This window comes from Macaca thibetana, chromosome 16, assembly GCF_024542745.1.
Source record: "Macaca thibetana thibetana isolate TM-01 chromosome 16, ASM2454274v1, whole genome shotgun sequence".
Classification (NCBI taxonomy): domain Eukaryota; kingdom Metazoa; phylum Chordata; class Mammalia; order Primates; family Cercopithecidae; genus Macaca; species Macaca thibetana.
In genome coordinates, this window is record NC_065593.1 from 64078250 (window position 1) to 64098720 (window position 20471).

General features: G+C 49.0%; 3 protein-coding genes across 4 annotated transcripts in view; 1 reads left to right on the plus strand and 2 right to left on the minus strand.

The window, feature by feature from the left end:
• The window catches only part of SAP30BP (SAP30 binding protein), a 161946-nt gene that overhangs the window by 44824 nt on the left and 96651 nt on the right, over positions 1-20471 (minus strand). The gene's annotated exons all lie outside the window — the stretch shown is intronic.
• The window catches only part of RECQL5 (RecQ like helicase 5), a 39874-nt gene that overhangs the window by 3046 nt on the left and 16357 nt on the right, over positions 1-20471 (plus strand). For both annotated transcript variants that reach the window (XM_050764202.1, XM_050764201.1), the window contains 5 exons: positions 753-1271; positions 2047-2149; positions 2690-2801; positions 5638-5800; positions 12387-12466. In XM_050764202.1, the coding sequence (XP_050620159.1) occupies positions 753-1271; positions 2047-2149; positions 2690-2801; positions 5638-5800; positions 12387-12466 (977 nt within the window). The remainder of the gene's footprint in view (positions 1-752; positions 1272-2046; positions 2150-2689; positions 2802-5637; positions 5801-12386; positions 12467-20471) is intronic.
• On the minus strand, positions 15728-17300 carry SMIM6 (small integral membrane protein 6). The gene is made up of 2 exons (XM_050764513.1): positions 16825-17300; positions 15728-16333 (listed from the first exon to the last, which is right to left on the minus strand). Exons 1-2 carry the CDS (start codon positions 16867-16869, stop codon positions 16139-16141), a joined length of 240 nt encoding a protein of 79 aa, XP_050620470.1. The 5' UTR covers positions 16870-17300; the 3' UTR covers positions 15728-16138.

Sequence of the window (20471 nt, forward strand, 5' to 3'; positions counted from 1 at the left end):
AACAGCAATAACTTGGTGAGTGTTCACCAGGTCCCAGCCTTTGTGCTAAGTGCTTTACATACATTAATTTCACCTCTGAGATGTAAATTTTAAGTTATACAACAATTCGTTAGATAGACTTGTATAACTTGTTCAGAGGGTAAGAAACAGCCAGCGAGCATGTTAGTGATTAAGTGAGCCAGGATGAATCTAAATCTGAAGTCTGTCTGACTTCAGAGCCTGTCCTCTAAACCACTTTACCTTCCATAATGGTTGAACATCCCTAATGCAAAAATCCGAAATCTGAAATGCTCCAAAATCCAAAGAATTTTAGTGCTGACATGACGCCACAAGTGGAAAGTTCCACGCCTTTCTGACCTCATGTGATGGACTGTGGTCAAAATTCAGTCAAAACTCTTTTTGCATGCACAAAATTATTAAAAATATTATATAAAATTACACCTAGGCTATATGTATAAGGTATACATGAAAAAAATGAATTTCTTGTTCAGACTTGGGTCTCATCCTCAAGAGATCTCATTATGTATATGCAATCTGCAAATATTCCCAAATCTAGGAATATCTGAAATCTAGAACACTTTTGATCCCAAGCATTTGATAAAGGATATTCAACCTATACTACTTCTATGCAAAGAAAAGACATAGTGGAGGGTGGGAGGAGGACAGTTTATGACTGGGAAATCCTCCAGGGACTTGCAGTGACGTTTACCTGAGTCCTGAGGGCCAATTATAGCCCCTTTCTCTTTTCTTAGGACCAAGTGGACCACTTGCTAGCCCTAAAGGTACGAGTAAGTTCCCTGAACTCGAAGCTCTCTGCACAGGAAAGGAAGGACCTGCTTGCTGACCTGGAGCGAGAAAAGCCCCAGACCAAGATTCTGTACATCACCCCGGAGATGGCGGCTTCCTCCTCCTTCCAGCCCAGCCTGAACTCCCTGCTGTCCCGCCACCTGTTGTCTTATTTGGTGGTGGATGAGGCTCATTGTGTTTCCCAATGGGGGCATGACTTTCGTCCTGACTACTTGCGTCTGGGTGCCCTGCGCTCCCGCCTGGGACATGCCCCTTGTGTGGCTCTGACCGCCACAGCCACCCCACAGGTCCAAGAGGACGTGTTTGCTGCCCTGCACCTGAAGAAACCAGTTGCCATCTTCAAGACTCCCTGCTTCCGGGCCAACCTCTTCTATGATGTGCAATTCAAGGAACTGATTTCTGATCCCTATGGGAACCTGAAGGACTTCTGCCTTAAGGCTCTTGGACAGGAGGCTGATAAAGGGGTGAGGCACTGAGGTGGAGGCCAAGCAGCTGTTAGAGCAGTGGAGTGTGACATGCAGCATGGAGATGGAGATTGGTCTTCTAAGACCTTTGCTTTTTCTAGCTTTCTCAGCCAGGCTTCTTAAAACTCGTGCACAAAAAGAGTTGTCCCTTTGGTTTCCTGGCATTGTCCTCCTTACCAGGGTTTCCTTGTCCTGGATCCTTCTGTGGAAGGCAAGCAGCCAGCCCCTCTGTGTGAGGCCTCTGCAGACCCATGCAAAGTTCGTGAAGAGGAGGCAGAGAAGTTAAACAGGTTGAGTTTTGAGCAGCTTTTGGCCTGCCTTTTTTTTTTTTTTGAGGTGGAGTTTCTCTCTTGTTGCCCAGGCTGGAGTGCAGTGGCGCGATCTTGGCTCACCGCAACCTCCGCCTCCCAGATTCAAGCGATTCTCCTGCCTCAGTCTCCCAGGTAGCTGGGATTACAGGCATGCGCCACCACGCCCAGCTAATTTTGTATTTTTAGCAGAGACGGGGTTTCTCTGTGTTGCCCAGGCTGGTCTTAACTCCTAGCCTCAAGTGATCCTCCCACCTTGGTGTCCCAAAGTGCTGGGATTGCAGGCATGAACCAGCCTGGTCCTGCTTTTTATAAAGTAACAGAGCCTTACTGGGTGTCCTGCCTCAGAGGGGACTGAAACTGATGAGGGAAGGAACACAGAGCTGCTTTTAGAGCAGGGTACACTACACTGGGCCTATTGTTCTGTTCTTGCCATGCTTATTTTCTTCCTGCATCTCCCCATTCAGTTGTCTGGCTGCGGCATTGTCTACTGCAGGACTAGAGAGGCTTGTGAACAGCTGGCCATAGAGCTCAGCTGCAGGGGTGTGAACGCCAAGGCTTACCATGCAGGTAAGGGGCGCCCAGGCCACTTGGTTCTCTTCACCCTCAGAGGCTTCTTGGTGGGTCTCTTGTTCTTTACAGATCCTGATTATCAGGTGACCCACCATCTTATTGCAGATACTCAGGCAGAGCTAAAGTGATTCACTTAAATCCCCTGAAACGAGTCTAGACATGAATGAGGTCTAAAATGAGAATTGTGACTCCTGAGTTCTTCCCGCTGTATATGCCTACCCAGCAGGAAATGATAAGTTTTTACAAGCCAAGATAATGCTGTTGTAGGAAGAGCACAGGCTTTGGAGGCCAGCAGGCTTGAGCTTGAATCATGGCCCAAACCTTTGCCAAATGCTCTTTGCCACACATAGGCTAGGGTCTTTGTGCCTGTCAGCTGAGGCTCAGTAAAGTTAAGCGCCTGAGGTAAGGTCGGACAGCTGGAAAGTGAAATATTCAGGGTTTGTGAAGTGCCTAGCACACAGTGTTAAACCCAAAATAGACCTCGGGTAAACCCAAGGGAAATGTGGGTTCCCTTCTCCATCTTTCCCTTCTTTACAGGGCTGAAGGCCTCTGAAAGAACGCTGGTGCAGAACGACTGGATGGAGGAGAAGGTTCCTGTAATTGTTGCAACCATTAGTTTTGGGATGGGAGTGGATAAAGCCAATGTCAGGTGAGCTTTGGTTATTGCCCTGCCTTCCTGGTCTGGGCTTGGCTCAGGGTGGATTGCCTAGTGCTATGCCTAAAGGACCAGGTGCATGTACTCCTTCGAGGGCCAGAGGGGAAGGAAGCTCCAGGAGAGAGTCCTTAGAATACAGCCTAAATGCTGACAGTTCCTGTGTGGCCTGCTCCCAGGTGACTGCACAGCATGGTTCTGGCACCCCCGCCCAGGACAGGGCAGCATGCAGTCCGTCAGGCTTGTCCTTTAACACAGCCCTGTTCACTCACATCTCAGTAGGTGGTTCCTATGAGGAGGTGGGAATAAAGGAACTATAGTCACGCACCTCATATTAATGTTTCGGTCAATGACTCCATAGACTGAGATCCTGTAAGACTGTAATGGAGTTGAAAAATTCCTATCGCCTAGTGATTTGCGTTACAGTATTTGTGTTATGGTATTTGCGTTTCAGTTGCCTACAATATTCAGTACAGTAACACACGATACATGTTTACAGCCTAGCCGTGTAGGCTGCAGTACCATCTAGGTTTATGTAAAGATCATCCACTGTAATGTTTGCACAATGATGAAATCGCCTAACAAGTCATTTCTCAGAATGTATCCCTATCCCTGGTCAGGCACAGTGGTCCATACCTATAATCCCAGCACTTTGGGAAGCCAAGGCAGGTGGATCGCTTGAGTCCAGGAGTTTGAGACCAGCTTGGGCAACGTGGCCAAACCTCCATCTCTACAAAATATACATAAAAATTAGCCAGGTGTGGTGGTGCGTGCCTGTAGTCCCAGCTACTTTAGGGGCTGAGGTGGGAGGATTGCTTGAGCCCGGGAGGCGGAGGTTGTAGTGAGCTGGGATCATGCCACTGCACTTCAGCCTGGGCAACAGAGCAGGACCCTGTCTTAAAAAAAACAAAAATAGGCCGGGCGCGGTGGGATTACTCAAGCCTGTAATCCCAGCACTTTGGGAGGCCGAGACAGGCGGATCACGAGGGCAGGAGATCGAGACCATCCTGGCTAACATGGTGAAACCCCGTCTCTACTAAAAAAAATACAAAAAACTAGCCAGGCGTGGTGGTGGGCGCCTGTAGTCCCAGCTACTCAGGAGGTTGAGGCAGGAGAATGGCGTAAACCTGGGAGGCGGAGCTTGCAGTGAGCTGAGATCCGGCCACTGCACTCCAGCCTGGGCAACAGAGCGAGACTCCGTCTCAAGAAAAAAAACAAACAAAAACAAAACAAAAATACACAATATGTATCCCCATCATTAAGTAATGTGTGACTGTATTTTAAGCTACTCCCTGTGGAAGGTCAAAGGCAAGGCTCTTAGGATCATAATTCCTTGTTATTGCTTACTAATAGTCTAGAAGAGTCGGGGTGCATCCCAGCCTCCTAGCCCCACACTGGCAACTGTTAGGAAGTCTTTTTTACCTGGCCGTGATCATCAAGAGGCATTTTGGGCTACAGCCTGAAGCCCTTTGGTCTGATTAACACCAAGTAATAATACCTTGTATGATTTACGGAGCATGTTTGCATACATGGCCTTGGTGAACCTCACAGTAACCCTGACTTAGGGCAGAAATTTTATAGTGCACTACAGTTTGAAAGAATACCGACTTTAGAATCAGTTCAAACCCTGGGTCTGCAGCCAGGTGTAGTGGTTCACACCTATAATTCCAGCACTTTGGGAGGACCAGATGGGAGGATTGCTTGAGCCCAGGAGTTCGAGACCAGCCTGGGCAACATAGCAAGACTCCATCTCTATAAAGTTAAAAATTAGCCAGGTATCTTGGCATGTGCCTGTAGTCCTGGCTAATTGGGAAGCTGAGGTGGAAGGATTGCTTGAGGCAAGGGGGCTGAGGCTGCAATGAGCTATGATTGTGCCACTGTACTCCAGCCTATGCAACAGAGCAAGACCCTGTCTTAATAAAAAAACAAGGCCGGGCACGGTGGCTTATGCCTGTAATCCCAGCACTTTGGGAGGCTGAGGCAGGTGGATCACGAGGTCAACAGATTGAGACCATCCTGGCCAACATGGTGAAACCCCGTCTCTACTAAAAACACAAAAATTAGCTGGGTGTGGTGGTGCACACCTGTAGTCCCAGCAACTCAGGAGGCTGAGACAGGAGAATCACTTGAACCCAGAAGGTGGAGGTTGCAGTGAGCTGAGATCACACCACTGTACTCCAGCCTGGCGACAGAGCAAGACTCCATCTAAAAATAAAATAAAATAAAATAAAATAAACAAAAAACAAAACAAATAAAATGAATCCTGGGTCTGTGGTGTCTTGTTAAGAGCTAGTTTTGAAGGCAGACACCCCTAGGCCCAAATTTTAGCTCTGCTGTCCTTTTACTGTGTGGCCTTGTACAAATTTACCTTTCTGAATCTCCAGTTCATATTCTGGAGAATGGCCTACCTCACATGATGGTGACTAACAATTAAATGAGACATATATAAACTGACTCATTGTAGGTATTTAATAAATATTATTCCTTTCCCACTTCAAAGAAGTTATAAATAACTTATTCAAATTTGCAGTGCTCATAAGTGGCAGAGCCTCATGTTGTTTCTTTAGGTCCAGTATTTTTTCCACTGGGTTCTGGCTGAGTTTTTTGGTCCCTCATATGTGCTGATTGCCCCCCTTAACTCCTGCTGTGGCCTCTTACCTGGGCTGCTCCTAGAAGGGAGATGGGCTGCCAGTGTCTTAACCATTCTAACTCTGGGACTATCCCTCTCCCTCCCTATCTGCTGGCCTCCCTGCTCTCCTACTCATGATTATTCCTCCAAAGGACACTCAGTTTCTCCACCATCTCATGCTCCTTGTCCCTTTGGATCCTACAGGTTTGTCATTCATTGGAATATTGCCAAGTCTATGGCTGGATACTACCAGGAGTCTGGCCGGGCTGGCAGGGATGGGAAGCCTTCCTGGTGCCGTCTCTATTACTCAAGGAATGACCGGGACCAAGTCAGCTTCCTGATCAGGAAGGAAGTAGCAAAACTCCAGGTAAGGCCTGGGCAGTAGAAGGTCTTTCAGTCTGACCCACCACTCTCTAGTTTTGTGAAGCTGATTTCTGAACTCAGATGATGCTTGTATAAGCTAGAGAAGGCTGCTCCCAACCTGTAAGTATAGCAAGGGGAAATGGCATGTTGGGTAGGGAGGCAGCTTACACAAACTAGGCTAGACTTTTTCCTTTATAAATATTTAAATTATCTTAATACTGGATTTTTTTGTTTTTGTTTTTTCTTTTTGTTGGTTTGAGACAGAGTCTCACTCTGTCACTCAGGCTGGAGTGCGATGGCACGATCTCGGCTCACTGCAGCCTCCGTCTCCCGGGTTCAAGCGATTCTCCTGCCTCAGCCTCCTGAGTAGCTGGGACTACAGGCATGCACCACCACGCCCAGCTAATTATTGTATTTTTAGTAGAGACAGAGTTTCACCATGTTGGCCAGGATGGTCTCAATCTCTTGACCTCGTGATCCACCTGCCTTGGTCTCCCAAAGTGCTGGGATTACAAGCATGAACCATTGCACCCAGCCTTTTTTTGTTTTTTTTTTTCTGTTTGTTTTTTTTAAGAGACAAGGTCTCACTGTCACCCAGGCTAAAGTGCAGTGGCATAGTCATGGTTCACAGCAGCCTCTAACTCCTGGCCATAAATAATCTTCCCACCTTGAGTAGCTGGGACCACAGGTGTGTGCCACCATGCCCAGCTAATTTTTTTTTTTCAATTTTTTGCAGATATGGGGTTTCTTTTTTTTTTTTTTTTTTTTTTTTAAGATGGAGTCTCGCTTAGTCACCCCGGCTGGAGTGCAGTGACGCGATCTTGGCTCACTGCAAGCTCCGTCTCCCAGGTTCACACCGTTCTCCTGCCTCAGCCTCCTGAGTAGCTGGGACTACAGGCACCCACCACTACGCCCGGCTAATTTTTTTTGTATTTTTAGTAGAGATGGGGTTTCACCGTGTTAGCGAGGATGGTCTTGATCTCCTGACCTCATGATCTGCCCGTCTCGGCCTCCCAAAGTGTTGGGATTACAGGCGTGAGCCACCTTGTCCAGCCTCCAAGTACTTATTTCTAATCTCTGCAAAAATGACAATAAAGGGACAAATATATATAAATTCACAAGGATAACGAAAGTAGGAGAGAAGACAACAGCAGATAGAAATGATAACACATTGTGCCTAGACACACAAAGACCCTACTAGAAATCTACTCAAATTCATAAGAAAACCTGGCAAACTGGCTGAATATAAGAGAAATAGTTTAAAGATTAGTAGCTTTTCTCTAGTCAGATGAGAGCCAAGGGAAAAAAAAAAACCAGTAGCTTTTCTCCACTGTACCAGAAATACCTAGAAATAGAAACAAACAAACAAAAAACTTAATTTACAACAATAAAACTTATAAAATACCTAGGAATAAGTGTTACAAGCTGTTAACAAGAGTTTTTTCAAAAAGCTCCCTAGTAGGCTGGGTGCGGTGGCTCGCACCTGTAATCTCAGCACTTTGGAAGGCCGAGATGGGCGGATCACCTGAGGTCAGGAGTTTGAGACCAGACTGACCAACATGGAGAAACCCTGTCTCTACTAAAAAAATGCACAATTACCTGGGTGTGGTGGCGCATGCCTGTAGTCCCAGCTACTCGGGAGAGGCTGAAGCAGGAGAATCACTTGAACTCACGAGGCAGAGGTTGCAGTGAGCCGAGATCGCGCCATTGCGCTCCAGCGTGGGCAACAAGAGCAAAACTTGGTCTCAAAAAAAAACAAAAGAAAAAGCTCCCCAGTTGCTTTAAATATATGGCCATGTCAACGTTGACAACCACTGATTTAGATGAAGAAAACTAAAATCTCATCAAGAGAAAACAAGCTCTAGGGTCAGGAGCGGTGGCTCATGCCTGTAATCCCAGCACTGTGGGAGGCCAACACAGGCAGATCACCTGAGGTTAGGAGTTCAAGACTATCCTGCCCAACATAGTGAAGCCCCTGTCTCTACCAAAAAATACAAAAATTAGCCAAGCATGGTGGCGCACACCTGTAGTCCCAGCTACTGGGGAGGCTGAGGTGGGAGAATCACTTGAACCTAGGAGGTTGAGGTTGCAGTAAGCCAAGATCGCACCACTGCACTCCAGCCTGGGTGACAAAGTGAGACCCCATCTCAAAAAAAAAAAGGCTGGGCACGGGAGCTTACGCTTGTAATCTCAGCACTTTGGGAGGCCAAGGTGGACGGATCACTTGAGGCCAGTAGTTCCAGATCAGCCTGGCCAACATGGAGAAACCCCGACTCTACTAAAAATATAAAAATTAGCCAGGTGTGGTGGTGGGTGCCTGTAATTGCAGCTACTCAGGAGGCTGAGGTAGGAGAATCGCTTGAACAAAGGATATGAAAAGCAAATAATATGAAAAGAAAGTTCCCAGAAAAATTTATCAAATGACATGTTTAAACATGCTCAAGTTTAGGCTGGGTGAGGTGGCTCATGCCTGTAATCCCAACACTTCAGGAGAATGACATGGGAGGATCTCTTGAGACCATGAGTTTGAGTAGCTTGGGCAATATAATAAGACTTCATCTCTACAAAATATTTAAAAATTAGCTGGGTGTGTTGGTGTGCACCTGTAGTTCCAGCTATGCAAGAGGCTGAGGTTTGAGGATCACTTGAGTCCAGGAGGTCAAGACTGCAGTGAGCTGAGATCATACCATTGCACTCCAACCTGGGTAACAGAGTGAGACCCTGTTTCAAAAAATAATAACAATAATAAAAAAATAGCTGAGCATGGTGATGTGTACCTGTAGTTCTAGCTACTCAGGACGCTGAGCCAGGAGGATTGCTTGAGCCTAGGAATTCAACGCTGCAGTGAGTTATGATCATGCCACTGCACTCCAGACTGGGCAGCAAGACCCTATCTCCAATCAATCAATCAATCAATCAAAATTCAAAATGCTGTATGTGGAAACTTGAAAGAAAGAAAAAGACATCTTCAGATACAAAGGTTTCAAAAACTTTCCCCTGGTATATCATGTCTCAGAAGCTATTAAAGGATGTTCTCCGTTGTAGAGAGGCAGTAAACCTAGAAAGCAAAGATGGAGACTCACCCAGGAGTAAGTCTTGGCGCAGGACGATATTGGAGGGTAGTCCGGAAAGATAGCTGTGTCCTAGGCCTAGGGAAAACTGGTCCAGATTGCACTAGGGGGCAGAAGACTCCAGGAAGGTAGGTTCCAAAAATCAGAGTGGAAGCTGGCATCTCTGGCTCCTATCGAAATGAATTGTTCATTATGTTAGGACAGTTAGAGGTGAATTAATGACATACTGAAATCTAAGTAAATAGAGAAAAACAAAGCTGTTTCAGGGGAAACACAGTTACACAAGAAAGGAAATGTGATCACGGCGAATATAAAAATGCAATCACTCGTTTTAGCTGTGAACTCTGTTGACATAATCATAATAAGGAAAATATGGACTTAATAAGAAATTGTGTTGTAAACATATTGGGAAGTTGGGGGTACGGAATCTGTGTGCGTTTGTGTGTATTGGTGGGGATGAGTTACCTGCCCAAAGCATACACTCAATAGATGATGTCTCAGATATCAGTGTCTGGTTTTTGTTTTTTTGGTGTTTTTTTTTTTTTGAGACAGAGCCTCTGTCATCCAGGCTGGAGTGCTGTGGCGCAGTCTCGGCTCATTGCATCCTCCACCTCCCAGGTTCAAGCAATTCTCATGCCTCAGTCCCTGAAGTAGCTGGGATTACAGGCACTCGCCACCACGCCTTGGTAATTTTTGTATTTTTTAGCAGAGACAGGTTTCACCATGTTGGCCAGGCTGGTCTCAAACTCCTGACCTCAAGTAATCCACCTACCTCAGCCTCCCAAAGTGCTGGGATTACAGGCATGAACCACCATGCCTGGGCTTTTTTTTTTTTTCCTTTTCTGTATTAAATAATTCAAAGTATTTTAAAAGGATATGTTGGCAAATAGATATGTACACAAAAAAGGCCACTGATACATAATCACATCACTCACAGATGCTCACTGTTCTGCTAGTTGATTCGGCCACAAGTCCATAGACAAGCTTGTAACAGAGTGAAGCCAGGAACAGTCTCTGAGCAGAGCTGCACCAGAGCTTCGGTCACTAAGAGGGGAATTACCTCCAGGAGTGGGTAAGGAAGGAAGTTGGCTGCCATCTTTAGAGTTCTACTGCCCTGACCAAGTGTCCACACTTGAAATGTATAGTGCCCATTCCTCACCTAATAGTGGTTCCTGGCCCAAGGTGAGACTGTCTTTTCAATTGGGTAAGGGTGCAGAGGTCTTCCTGGTGGGAAGGCCAGGAGCTGTTGCTTAGCTGTGGGGACCGCCTGCTATTGCCCTACTCCCCGCTAGTGGGAGCCAAAGGGAAGGCTGGCTGATGAGTGCGGATTGAGGATGTGGCAGGGACTGGTGCCCCTACCTCCTTCCGTCCCACCACCAGAGGTGGGGCTTTGCCCGCTGTGTGCCTGTCACCAGCCACCAGCAGTCATGCCTTGGGTTTCGCAGGTGGGGAGGTGGTAGGCAACGTTTTAAAAAGAAAACAGGAAACTCTATTGTATTGGGGGAGGCAGGAGTGGAGATGAGAAAATGATTTGGATTTTGTGAGAGAGGCTTTGGGGGAGTTTGGTAGTGGATGGTAACTTAAGTGCTTTTTCTTCCTTTTACGTTAGTTGCAGGCTTTGGCTTAGAAAGCCCCAGGGACATGGGGTGGGGGACAGAAACCTGAGGCTCTTGTCCCTTTATCTGCCTTCACAGTACCATCTCCTTCCCCCAGCTTTATCCTGTGCCTAGGAGCCAGGCCTCAGAGCTTCCTGCTATCCACTCCCCATAAGCCACTCCTCTGATATTAGTCCACAGCCAAAGGAGCTGTGGGTCCAGGCCTGGTGGCCAGCCTGGCTCAGCCCACTCATTCAGGGTGCTCCTTACCTGCAGGCAGGTGGCAACACCCTATCTGCTACCATTAGCACCTTCCAGAGCCCACCTGCCCTGCCCAGCCACATCCTGCTCTGCCCCATCTGGGATGCTGTGCTCAGGGATGGGCTGGCAGGGCTGCACCCAGCCTCCCTGGTAAGTAGAGACTCAGGAAACCTTTTCGGTCCTCCTGTTTTCTGATTGTGTGATCCAAGGGGTACACACTGGCCCCTTGGGTGCCAACAGAAGGGCTTGGGAATCTTGCTCTCCTGATGTAGTTGACTGCCCACCCCTACCCCACATGGGTTTCCGAGTCGGCAGGTCAAGCATTATTTTATTTTACTTTACTTTATTATTTTATTTGAGACGGAGTCTGGCTCTGTTGCCCAGGTTGGAGTGCAGTACCGCAATCTCAGCTCCCTGCAACCTCCTCCTCCCGGGTTCAAGTGATTCTCCTGCCTCAGCCTCCTGAGTACCTGGGATCACAGGTGTGTGCCACCATGCCTGGCTAATTTTTGTATTTTTAGTAGAGATGGAGTTTCACCATGTTGGCCAGGCTGGTCTTGAACTCTTGACCCCAGGTGATCCGCCCACCTCAGTGTCCCAAAGTGCTGGGATTACAGGTTTTTGTTTTGTTTTGTTCTTGGTTTCTTTTTTTTTTTTTTTTTTTTTTTTTTTTGAGACAGAGTCTCCCTCTGTTGCCCAGACTGGAGTGCAGTGGCGTGATCTTGGCTCACTGCAAGCTCCGCCTCCCGGATTCACGCCATTCTCCTGCCTCAGCCTCCTGATTAGCTGGGACCACAGGCCCCCACCACTGTGCCCAGCTAATTTTTTTGTATTTTTAGTAGAGACTGGGTTTCACCGTGTTAGCCAGGATGGTCTCAATCTCCTGACCTCGTGATCCGCCCATCTTGGCCTCCCAAAGTGCTGGGATTACAGGCGTGAGCCACCGCGCCCAGCTGGGATTACAGGTTTTAAATTGTATTTTAAATTCATGTTTTAAGGTTGTCAAAAAGAATCACTTAACATTAATATATCTCCCTCCGATATACACAGAAGTATGTATTTCGTATATGTTAAGTTTACAACCTTTATGCATGTGTTTACTATTATTAAAGTAGGTGATGTTATATAGTGCTTCCTAAATGCCAGTCTGTGGGCCCTTTGCATGAGAACCTCCTGAGAAGCTTTTGGGAAACTCTCAAAAGCTCATCCCAGAAAATTCAGTTCAGTATTCTGGGGGTTATGATAAATAGTCAGGTTTGGGGACACTTTTGTAAATGGCTTTATTACTGTCATTTAATATTTTTCTCCCTTGTTACTTTTTTTTTTTTTGAGACAGAGTGCAGTGGCATGATCTCAGCTTGCTGAAACCTCCACCTCCTGGGTTCAAGCAATGCTCCTGCCTCAGCCTCCCAAGTAGCTGGGACTACAGGCACCCACAGCCACACCTGGCTAATTTTTTTGTATTTTTAGTAGAGATGGGGTTTCACCTTGTCGGTCAGGCTGGTGTCGAACTCCTGGTCTCAAATGATCCTCCTGCCTCAGCCTCCCAAAGTGCTGGGATTACAGCCGTGAGCCACCGTGCTCGGCCTCCTCATTACTTTTTGTGCCTCTAAGGTAGTCCAATTCTGTAAGATTTGCTAAGGTGTCATTTTTTTGTCCACAGGAAAAGAGAGGGAACAAAGCATCTGATAAAGCCACTATCCTGGCCTTTGATGCCCTGGTGACCTTCTGTGAAGAACTGGGGTAAGTGACTTATTTTGTGTGTGGAGCAAAGTGTCAGTGAGATCATTTACTCCCCTGGCCCCGCTAGTTAAGCAGCTGACATAAGACAGCCCGTAGGCTACCAAGGGACCCCTGCCTGCAAAGGCTGTTGTGTTGGGCAGCGTGGAAGTCAGGACCTTGCTCTTCTCTATTGGAGTCCCCAGGATCTCTGGCAGTGTGGGGATTTGCTCAGTCTTCTGAGTGGTATCCTTTCCTCCACTCCACCCTCTTCTGGAATGGCTGGCCTCACAGGCCACTCAGTTCCAAGAGATGTGACCAGCTCTGAGCTGTCGGCTTTGTGGTCATCATGTGCCACCGAGCTGGGACTTCTGGCATCACTTGAGTAGTTCTCACCCTTATCCAGGACCCACACAGAAGCCTGTGGCCCCGCTTACCTCGGGGAGTCATGTGCTTTGAACCCACACATCTGTTTTAGCTGCATCTGCAGGCGATGGGGCAGGGGCCACAGGAAGAGCCCAAGGGCTGCTCAGTGTAGTCAGGTCATGTCCAGGCATGCGGAGCTATGAGTGCCTGGGTGAGAGACAGCCAGGAGGAGTCTTTACATTTTGATCGAAAAAATTCTTGGATTCCTCTCATCTCATGGAATGATCCTGTCGGGGGATGACGCTGACATGATTGCTTCAGACTTAGAGGTGAATAAATCGAGGTCCAGAGAGGTCACAGTCACGCAGCTCGTGGTAGACTGAGGCCACTAAACACCCGGCTCCTGATTTTCAGCGGCATGCTCATTTTCATACACCTAGGCCATCTTGGTTTTTGCAAGAAAAAACCAAGGAAATCAGAGAAGCTCTTCTTTGGTCTGTGTGTTTTTATTTCCACCTCCTCCTGTTCACCAGTGAGTCGGTGGCTTCTGGACTGAAGCTATTTTCTTCTCCAAACTGCCGTCTCTAATTTGTCCTCTGTGGCAAGACCACGCCCAGCAGAAGTGGTGGCTGCAGTGCCAGGACCACCCTTGCCTGCAGCCATTGCGACCAGAGCCCTTTTCAAGCACAATTAATACGGGAGTTGCTAAATTTGGCCGCCTTAGGCTTCTTGAGTAGAGCTTACATTTCTGGTGAGGAATGAAAGGGCCAAGTGTTCCTGTTCATTGTGAGTCCTTTTTGCTGAAAAAAGCTCCGGGGCTGTCCGAGGCTCTGGAATACTCTCTGGAGGGTTAACTCTGCCCGTCCCCAGGGTCTGCTCAGTCTGCCAGGCAAGGGAACAGGTCCTCCCAAGGGCTTCTGCCTTTGTTTCTCCTGTCACCTTCCGGGGAGCTGGGACTTCTTAGTGCATCAGTGGCCTGGTTGCCAGGGGCTGGGGTCTAGGCATCTCTGGACCCAAGGAGTCCAGGTGACAGCATTGTGCTGCCTCTTGTGCAGCCTTGTACGTGTCTCCTTTGCTACATGTGATGATTCTGAAATCCAGGCGGCAGGCTGGAATAAACACTGCTGGTATGTCTGTATTGGCTACTGTTCTTTGAATAAGTGAATGTTTGTTTATTTCATAACGGGTGTGTAGCACAAAGAAAAAGCCCCTTCTCCACCAGATATTTGCTCCCTAAGAATAGTTCTCGTTGGAGGCTGAGGTCGAAGCAGCCTCCCACCAGCGTTCCCTTGGGGTAGGCACCTGGCAGCGAGGGACAGAGCCAGTGGGGTGGGCTCAGCAGAAGTGGGTACATTTCTGCAAAGGAAGCTGTAGGTTTCCGGTCGGTTTGTTGTGGGGTCTGAGGCGCATGGGAGTGGGACCAGCAAAAAAGATACTCAGGTCAGTTAACTAATGAGGCGGAGCTGTGGCAGTCAGCAGTTTTCCTCTCTTCTCTATCTGTAGCTACTTTCTCTGGGCTATAACCTTGAAAAAGCAGTGTTTGATTATTCATGACTATGAGTGTCTTTTAGTGTCATAGGGAACTGTTATTAGGTTTGAAGCAACCTCCAGCTTGAGGCCTCGGCATTTTGAGATGGAAGAGCAGCCTTGTGTTTAGACCTGGATTGAATTGGGCCCTGTTGTCTCCTGGGATCTTGGGGCTGGGGGTGCCCAACAGCCCGGCATCTTCTTGTTTATCTGTGTGTTTACTCATTCAGTCATTTATTCAGCCGACAAATATTGACTGATGCCAGCTCTGTGCCAGGTACATTGGACTTGGGGGATACACTGGTGGGCAGAAATAGCCCCGTCCCCTGCTTTATGGTGCTTGGTCCAGTGGGGAAGAGAGCACTGCAGATAGTCACAGCAGAGACATGTAAGTCCCAGAGCCGGCCATGGTGGCTCACACCTGTTATACCAGCACTTTGGGAGGCTGAAGCAGGAGGATCGCTTGAGCCTGGGAGTTCAAGACCAGCCTGGGCAACATGGCGAGACCCTGTCTCTACTAAAAATACAAAAAAACACAATTAGCCAGGCATGGGTGGCACACGCCTGTAGTCCCAGCTGCTCAGGAGGCTGAGATGGGAGGATCATGTGAACTCAGAAGTCTAACGTGCAGTGAGCCGAGATTGTGCCACTGCACTCCAGCCTGGGCGACGGGAGTGAGACCCCATCTCCAAAAAAAAAAAAAAAAGGCCGGGCTCGGTGGCTACCGCCTGGAATCCCAACATTTGGGAGGCCGAGGCGGGCGGATCACGAGGTTAGGAGATCGACACCATCCTGGCTAACACGGTGAAACCCCATCTCTACTAAAAATATGAAAAAAATTAGCCGGGCATGGTGGTGGGCACCTGTAGTCCCAGCTACTTGGGAGGCTGTGGCAGGAGAATGGCATGAACCTGAGAGGCGGAGCTTGTAGTGAGCCAAGATCATGCCACTACACTCCACCCTGGGCGACAGAGCGAGACTCCGTCTCATAAACAAACAAACAGAAAAGACATATAAGTGCTGTAAATGGTGTTTCGAGAGTATAAAACAGGTGGCCTTACCCTAATCCTCGAGGGTTAGGGAAGATTTACCTGAGGGAGTCAGGTTCAAACTGAGATATGAAGGATGAGGAAGGACTAACTAGGCCATGGAGTCAAGTGTGGTGTGAGGGAGAGCATCCCAGTCAATGAGAATAGCATGCGCAAAAGCCTTGTGGTGGGAGAGAACACGGCATATTCAAGAACCAAAAGACACGCTGAGAACCCAGGGGCAGGGTGGGGTGGGGTGGGCGAGATGGCTGGAGACAGGCCAGACTGTGCGGGCCCTGGTGAGGCTTTGTTCGGGAAGCTTGCTCTGGTGGCTCTATCTGGATTAAAAATGAGCTCTCACAAGTTAGCAGATTTGTAAAGGAATTTTTACTTCATTTGGTTGTGTCTTTCTCTGTCAAGGATTTGTGAAATTGCTGGCTGGGCCTGTGAGCCTGTTAGAAAACCTTGTTAGCCATCGCTCCTTCCACCTGAGGCAGTGGAGCCGTCCTCTCCATGTGCTTTTAGTGTTCTGGTCAGGGAACCCGAAAACCAATAGGATCAAGTCACCAGAATTGGTCTCAGACCAGCCTCCCCATCTTACTAGTCTGACCAACCCTAAGCCAGATGGAATATTTTACTAGACTCTTTCCTGGTGGGAAAGGAAGACACCAGGGCCTGGCCCCTGAGCCAGAGGGGACTGTGGAGGGGCCCACCACCAGAATGGGGCAGGTCAGCTTGCCTCCCCTGCTGCCGTCTCAGTCCCCAGGAAGTCAGGTCACTCCTCTTCACCCTCTTCACGCTGAGTGTTTTCTGTGGAAGTGAGTAAACCAAACACGATGGCAAATAAGATGAGAAGCAGGATAGCGGTGATGAATAAGATAATCACTGCCAGGCCCCCCTGGTCCCAGGGGTTCTGCCAGAACACATCATTCCACATTGTCTCTTTGAATACCAGTTGGTCCATGAGAATCTGGAAAAGAGGGACAGAGGACCTGAGCGCAGGCAGCCCTCCCAGGCCCTGTCCCAGGCGCTATGCTCTGCCCGCTGACTCCAGCCTCTGTAGCAGCTTCTGTGAGCAGCCGGCCCGCCTGGCGGCCAGGGGACATGAAAGGGCTGGAGTCTGCTCGATGCCTGCAGCCAGCAGCAAATGGCATTTCCCCTGCTCTAGATACAGGAGCCAGGACTGGCGCAAGGAGTGGGGCCCTGGATTTTTCCTGGGGCCTGCCCCTGGATTCTCCAGTCCTTCTTTCCTGAGTAGCAAGTGTGAGCAAGGACTCTCTCTCATCCCTGAAACCTACTTGGCTAAAATGTAAAAAGCATCACGATAGAGCCTCACTGTTTTTCCTGCACCAACTGCCAAACATTTGGGAGGCATTCGAGAGAGCGTATAGGAGCCAAGGAGTGGCCAACTCTAGCTGAGGCCTTGGTGGGCTCCTTGGAGCAGCTGAGAACAGAACTTACCAGTCTTTTAGAAGTGGAGCTCCTTATCACAGACTGCAAGCCCATAGCCAGGTGAGGGCAGCCCGGGTGAAGGAGGAGGGAGCCATTACCCGATTCTGCTGGTAGCTGTTCTGGGTCCCACAAGGGCAATTCAGGGTGGTCCTTCAGGCTCACACTTTGCGGGAGGCTGAGCTGAAGAGGCCGTCAGGTGACCAGAGCTGCACCCTGACTCAAAGAAGCAACTGTTGAGAGGAAAAGGCGTGAGCGTGGCCAAGCGGCCCTGACCAGACCTTCGTTGCTGTCACCAAAGCAAACAAAGGTGGGCTAGGACTGGTTGCCTGGCAACCACAGCTCCCTTTCTGCCTTTCACGTTCCCCCTTTGGCTCCTTTCTGCCCTTGTGTGATGTCATTTTGGGGGTGCTCAGTGCACGTGTTCATGAGTCCCTCCTGAGAGAAGTCAGACTTGGGGTGGACGGGGAAGAGACTGGACCGAGGGCCTTTGCCCCAGGCCATCGGGCCACCTCACCTGTGGCTGGGCTGGGCTGTCCTCTGTCTGGATGATGTGTGGACTGCGGACTTGCCCTGAGCTCGGGAAGCCCTGGGGCTGGGACTGGCGTAGGGCTTACTTCCTGTGTTGTGGGGTGAATGATTAACTGCAGCCCTGGGTGGCACCTGGTGCCTCCTGGAACTGTTTCTGGGGGAAGGGTTGCTCCCCGCTGAGGCTTCCCATTGGTGCCTTTGTCTGCCCCTCGGGCACAGCCTAAGCAACATTGTGTGGTTGGTTTCTGCCCACTGGCACAATAGGGAAGCTGGGAAGAGGGAATGAAGCCTGTGCCCTGGTGCTTGAAACCTAATGGCCACCATTTACTCCTTTAAAAGCTAGGATGTGAGGGCCCACTGTGGCCAGGAAACAGGCACTGTGCGTCCAGTTGGGAGATCAGAGAGGCGGGCCCTGCCCTCCAAGCGCTTCCCTTCTAGCCCTCGGGTGCTTATCAAAGCTGGTAAAGATCTGGGAGCTTTTGGAAATGCCCAGGCCCCACCTGGTACCACTTACATCAGTCTCTGGGGGTGCCAGGACATCATATTGTTTACACATCCCCAGGTGATTCTCCCCAGGTGTGGCCAGGGTTGGATGACAGATGGTGGCAGATTTAGAACAGTCGTTCTTAACTATCATTGGCGTCGCTGACCCAGGTTACCTGATGTTTTCCGTTTCCTTGTGTGAAACTTACTGACTAAGGCCCTTGGCATGCTGAATGCTCACAGCAGTGGGCCAGTCTCTAGCTCACTCTGTGTGTGCAGCTCGGTCAGTTAAGTCAGATGCTTATCAAGAGTCAGGTGTTGGTTCCCAAACCTGTTCATGGCAGTTGGACTTGTAATTACATAATTGAATTTAACATCCCGGGAACCAATGAAGCAACAATAACAGCTGAAACCCCAATTTTACATGTGGGGAACGGGCACAGAGAGGTTAAATAACTTAGCCAAGGTCATCAGCTAGTAAGTAACTGAGTTGGAGTTTGAATCCAGCAGCACACAGTCTGAGCTCTAAAGCACCTCAGAGTGAGTGGAGAAACAAATTGTTTCTAGAAATACCTGTTGAGGCCGGGCGCGGTGGCTCAAGCCTGTAATCCCAGCACTTTGGGAGGCCGAGACGGGCGGATCACGAGGTCAGGAGATCAAGACCATCCTGGCTAACACGGTGAAACCCCATCTCTACTAAAAACTAGCCGGGCGAGGTGGCGGGCGCCTGTAGTCCCAGCTACTCGGGAGGCTGAGGCAGGAGAATGGCGTAAACCTGGAAGGCGGAGCTTGCAGTGAGCTGAGATCCGGCCACTGCACTCCAGCCTGGGCGACAGAGCGAGACTCCGTCTCAAAAAAAGAAAAAAAAAAAAAAAAAGAAATACCTGTTGACCACTTTGGGATGACTTTGGAATCACTCAGATAATGTTCCTGTTGAAAAAGGTGCAGACACGATAACTAAACATTAGGGACATTTTGTAAAAACCCAGAAGGCTTTCACACCCAGATTCCTTTGCCTTTAAGTTCCTATGGCTTTAAGTTTTTGTTCTGCTTTAAAGAAACCAAAACTAGAAAATAACAATACAGGAACTCTGGTTGGCAAGCCCACACTCAGAGAAAAGGCCAGGAAGACCAGCCAGGGAATAGGTGTGTGTATATTTCCATTTAATGTGAGATATGTAAAAAAGTAATAGATGTTTAGAGAACTTAGGTGCTCTTTAACGAAAGTTGCTTTGACCAGCTCTTTCAATTAACTGCCGGCCCCAATTGGATAATTTTTTTTTTTTTTTTGAGACAGGGTCTCACTCCATAGCCCAGGCTAGAGTGCAGTGGTGATCTCAGCTCACTGCAACCTCTGTCTCCCAGGTTCAAGCGATTCTCCTGCCTCACCCTTCCGAGTAGCTGGGATTACAGTTGTGTGCCACCATGCCCGGCTGGGAGAAAACTTATATATACTCTCTGCCAAGTTTTTCTAATGAGATTCTTGTATCCGTGGCTTTATTGTCTTTTTTTTTTTTTTTTTTTTTTTTTTTGAGACAGGGTCTTGCTCTGTCACTCAGGCTAGACTGCAGTGGCACTGTCATGGCCTAGGCAGTCCTCCTGCCTCAACCTCCACAGGAGTTAGCTGGGACCACAGGTATGTGCTACCATGCCTGGCTCATTTTTTTTTATGTTTGTAGGGACAGGGTCTCCCCATGTTGCCCAGGCTGGTCTCAAATTCCAGAGCTCAAGGATCCTACCTCATTTGGACTTCCAAAGTGCTGGGATTACATGCATGTGATATACTGTGCTGGTCTGTTGTAGTTTTTTGTTTGTTTGTTTATTTGTGACAGAATCTCGCTCTGTCACCCAGGCTGGAGTGTGGTGGCATGATCTCAGCTCACTGCAACCTCTGCCTCCTGGGTTCAAGCAATTCTCCTGCCTTAGCCTCCCGAGTAGCTGGGACTACAGGCATGCACCACCACACTCGGCTAATTTTTTTGTATTTTTAGTAGAGACAGGTTTTACCATGTTGGTCAGGCTGGTCTCGAACTCCTGACCTCAAATGATCTGCCTGCCTCGGCCTCCCAAAGTGCTGGGTTTACAGGCAGGAGCCACGATTGTAGCTTTTAATCAGGCATGATGTACAGACAGTACGGCACACAGGTCTTCAGAGTAGAGTGCAGCCCTTTTGAGGAGCCAAGAGCAGCCTGCCCTGTGGTGGAAGCGGAGGGCACAGCTGGGGGTGGGCATGAAGAGGCTGGCCAGATGATTGTGGGGACCTCTTAGGATGCTGCTGCAGTGACCACAGGTAAGCATTGATGGCAGCGTGGTCCAGGATGGCACAGTGGCGGGAACAGAGAGGTGGTGGCCAAGTCAGACGTCCTCTGAACCGGAAACCAGCCTGATGGCCACCCCTTCCATGGCTCCCGCCCATCTTTAGGCTACCCAGGTCTGCAGCATCTTTCTGTTTATTCTTTCCCACAGTCGGGCAACTGCTGCCACCTTTCCGTGCCCATCTTCCCTAGGGAAGACCGGCATGAGAAGCTGCTTCTTGAAGGAGTGGGCCGGGCTACTGTCGGAGAGCCGGTCTGGTTAATCTCAGTGGGTTTGAAGCCTACGAAGGAGTTGGCCTGAGAGCCAGGCCCGGTGTGTGCCAGTTGGCG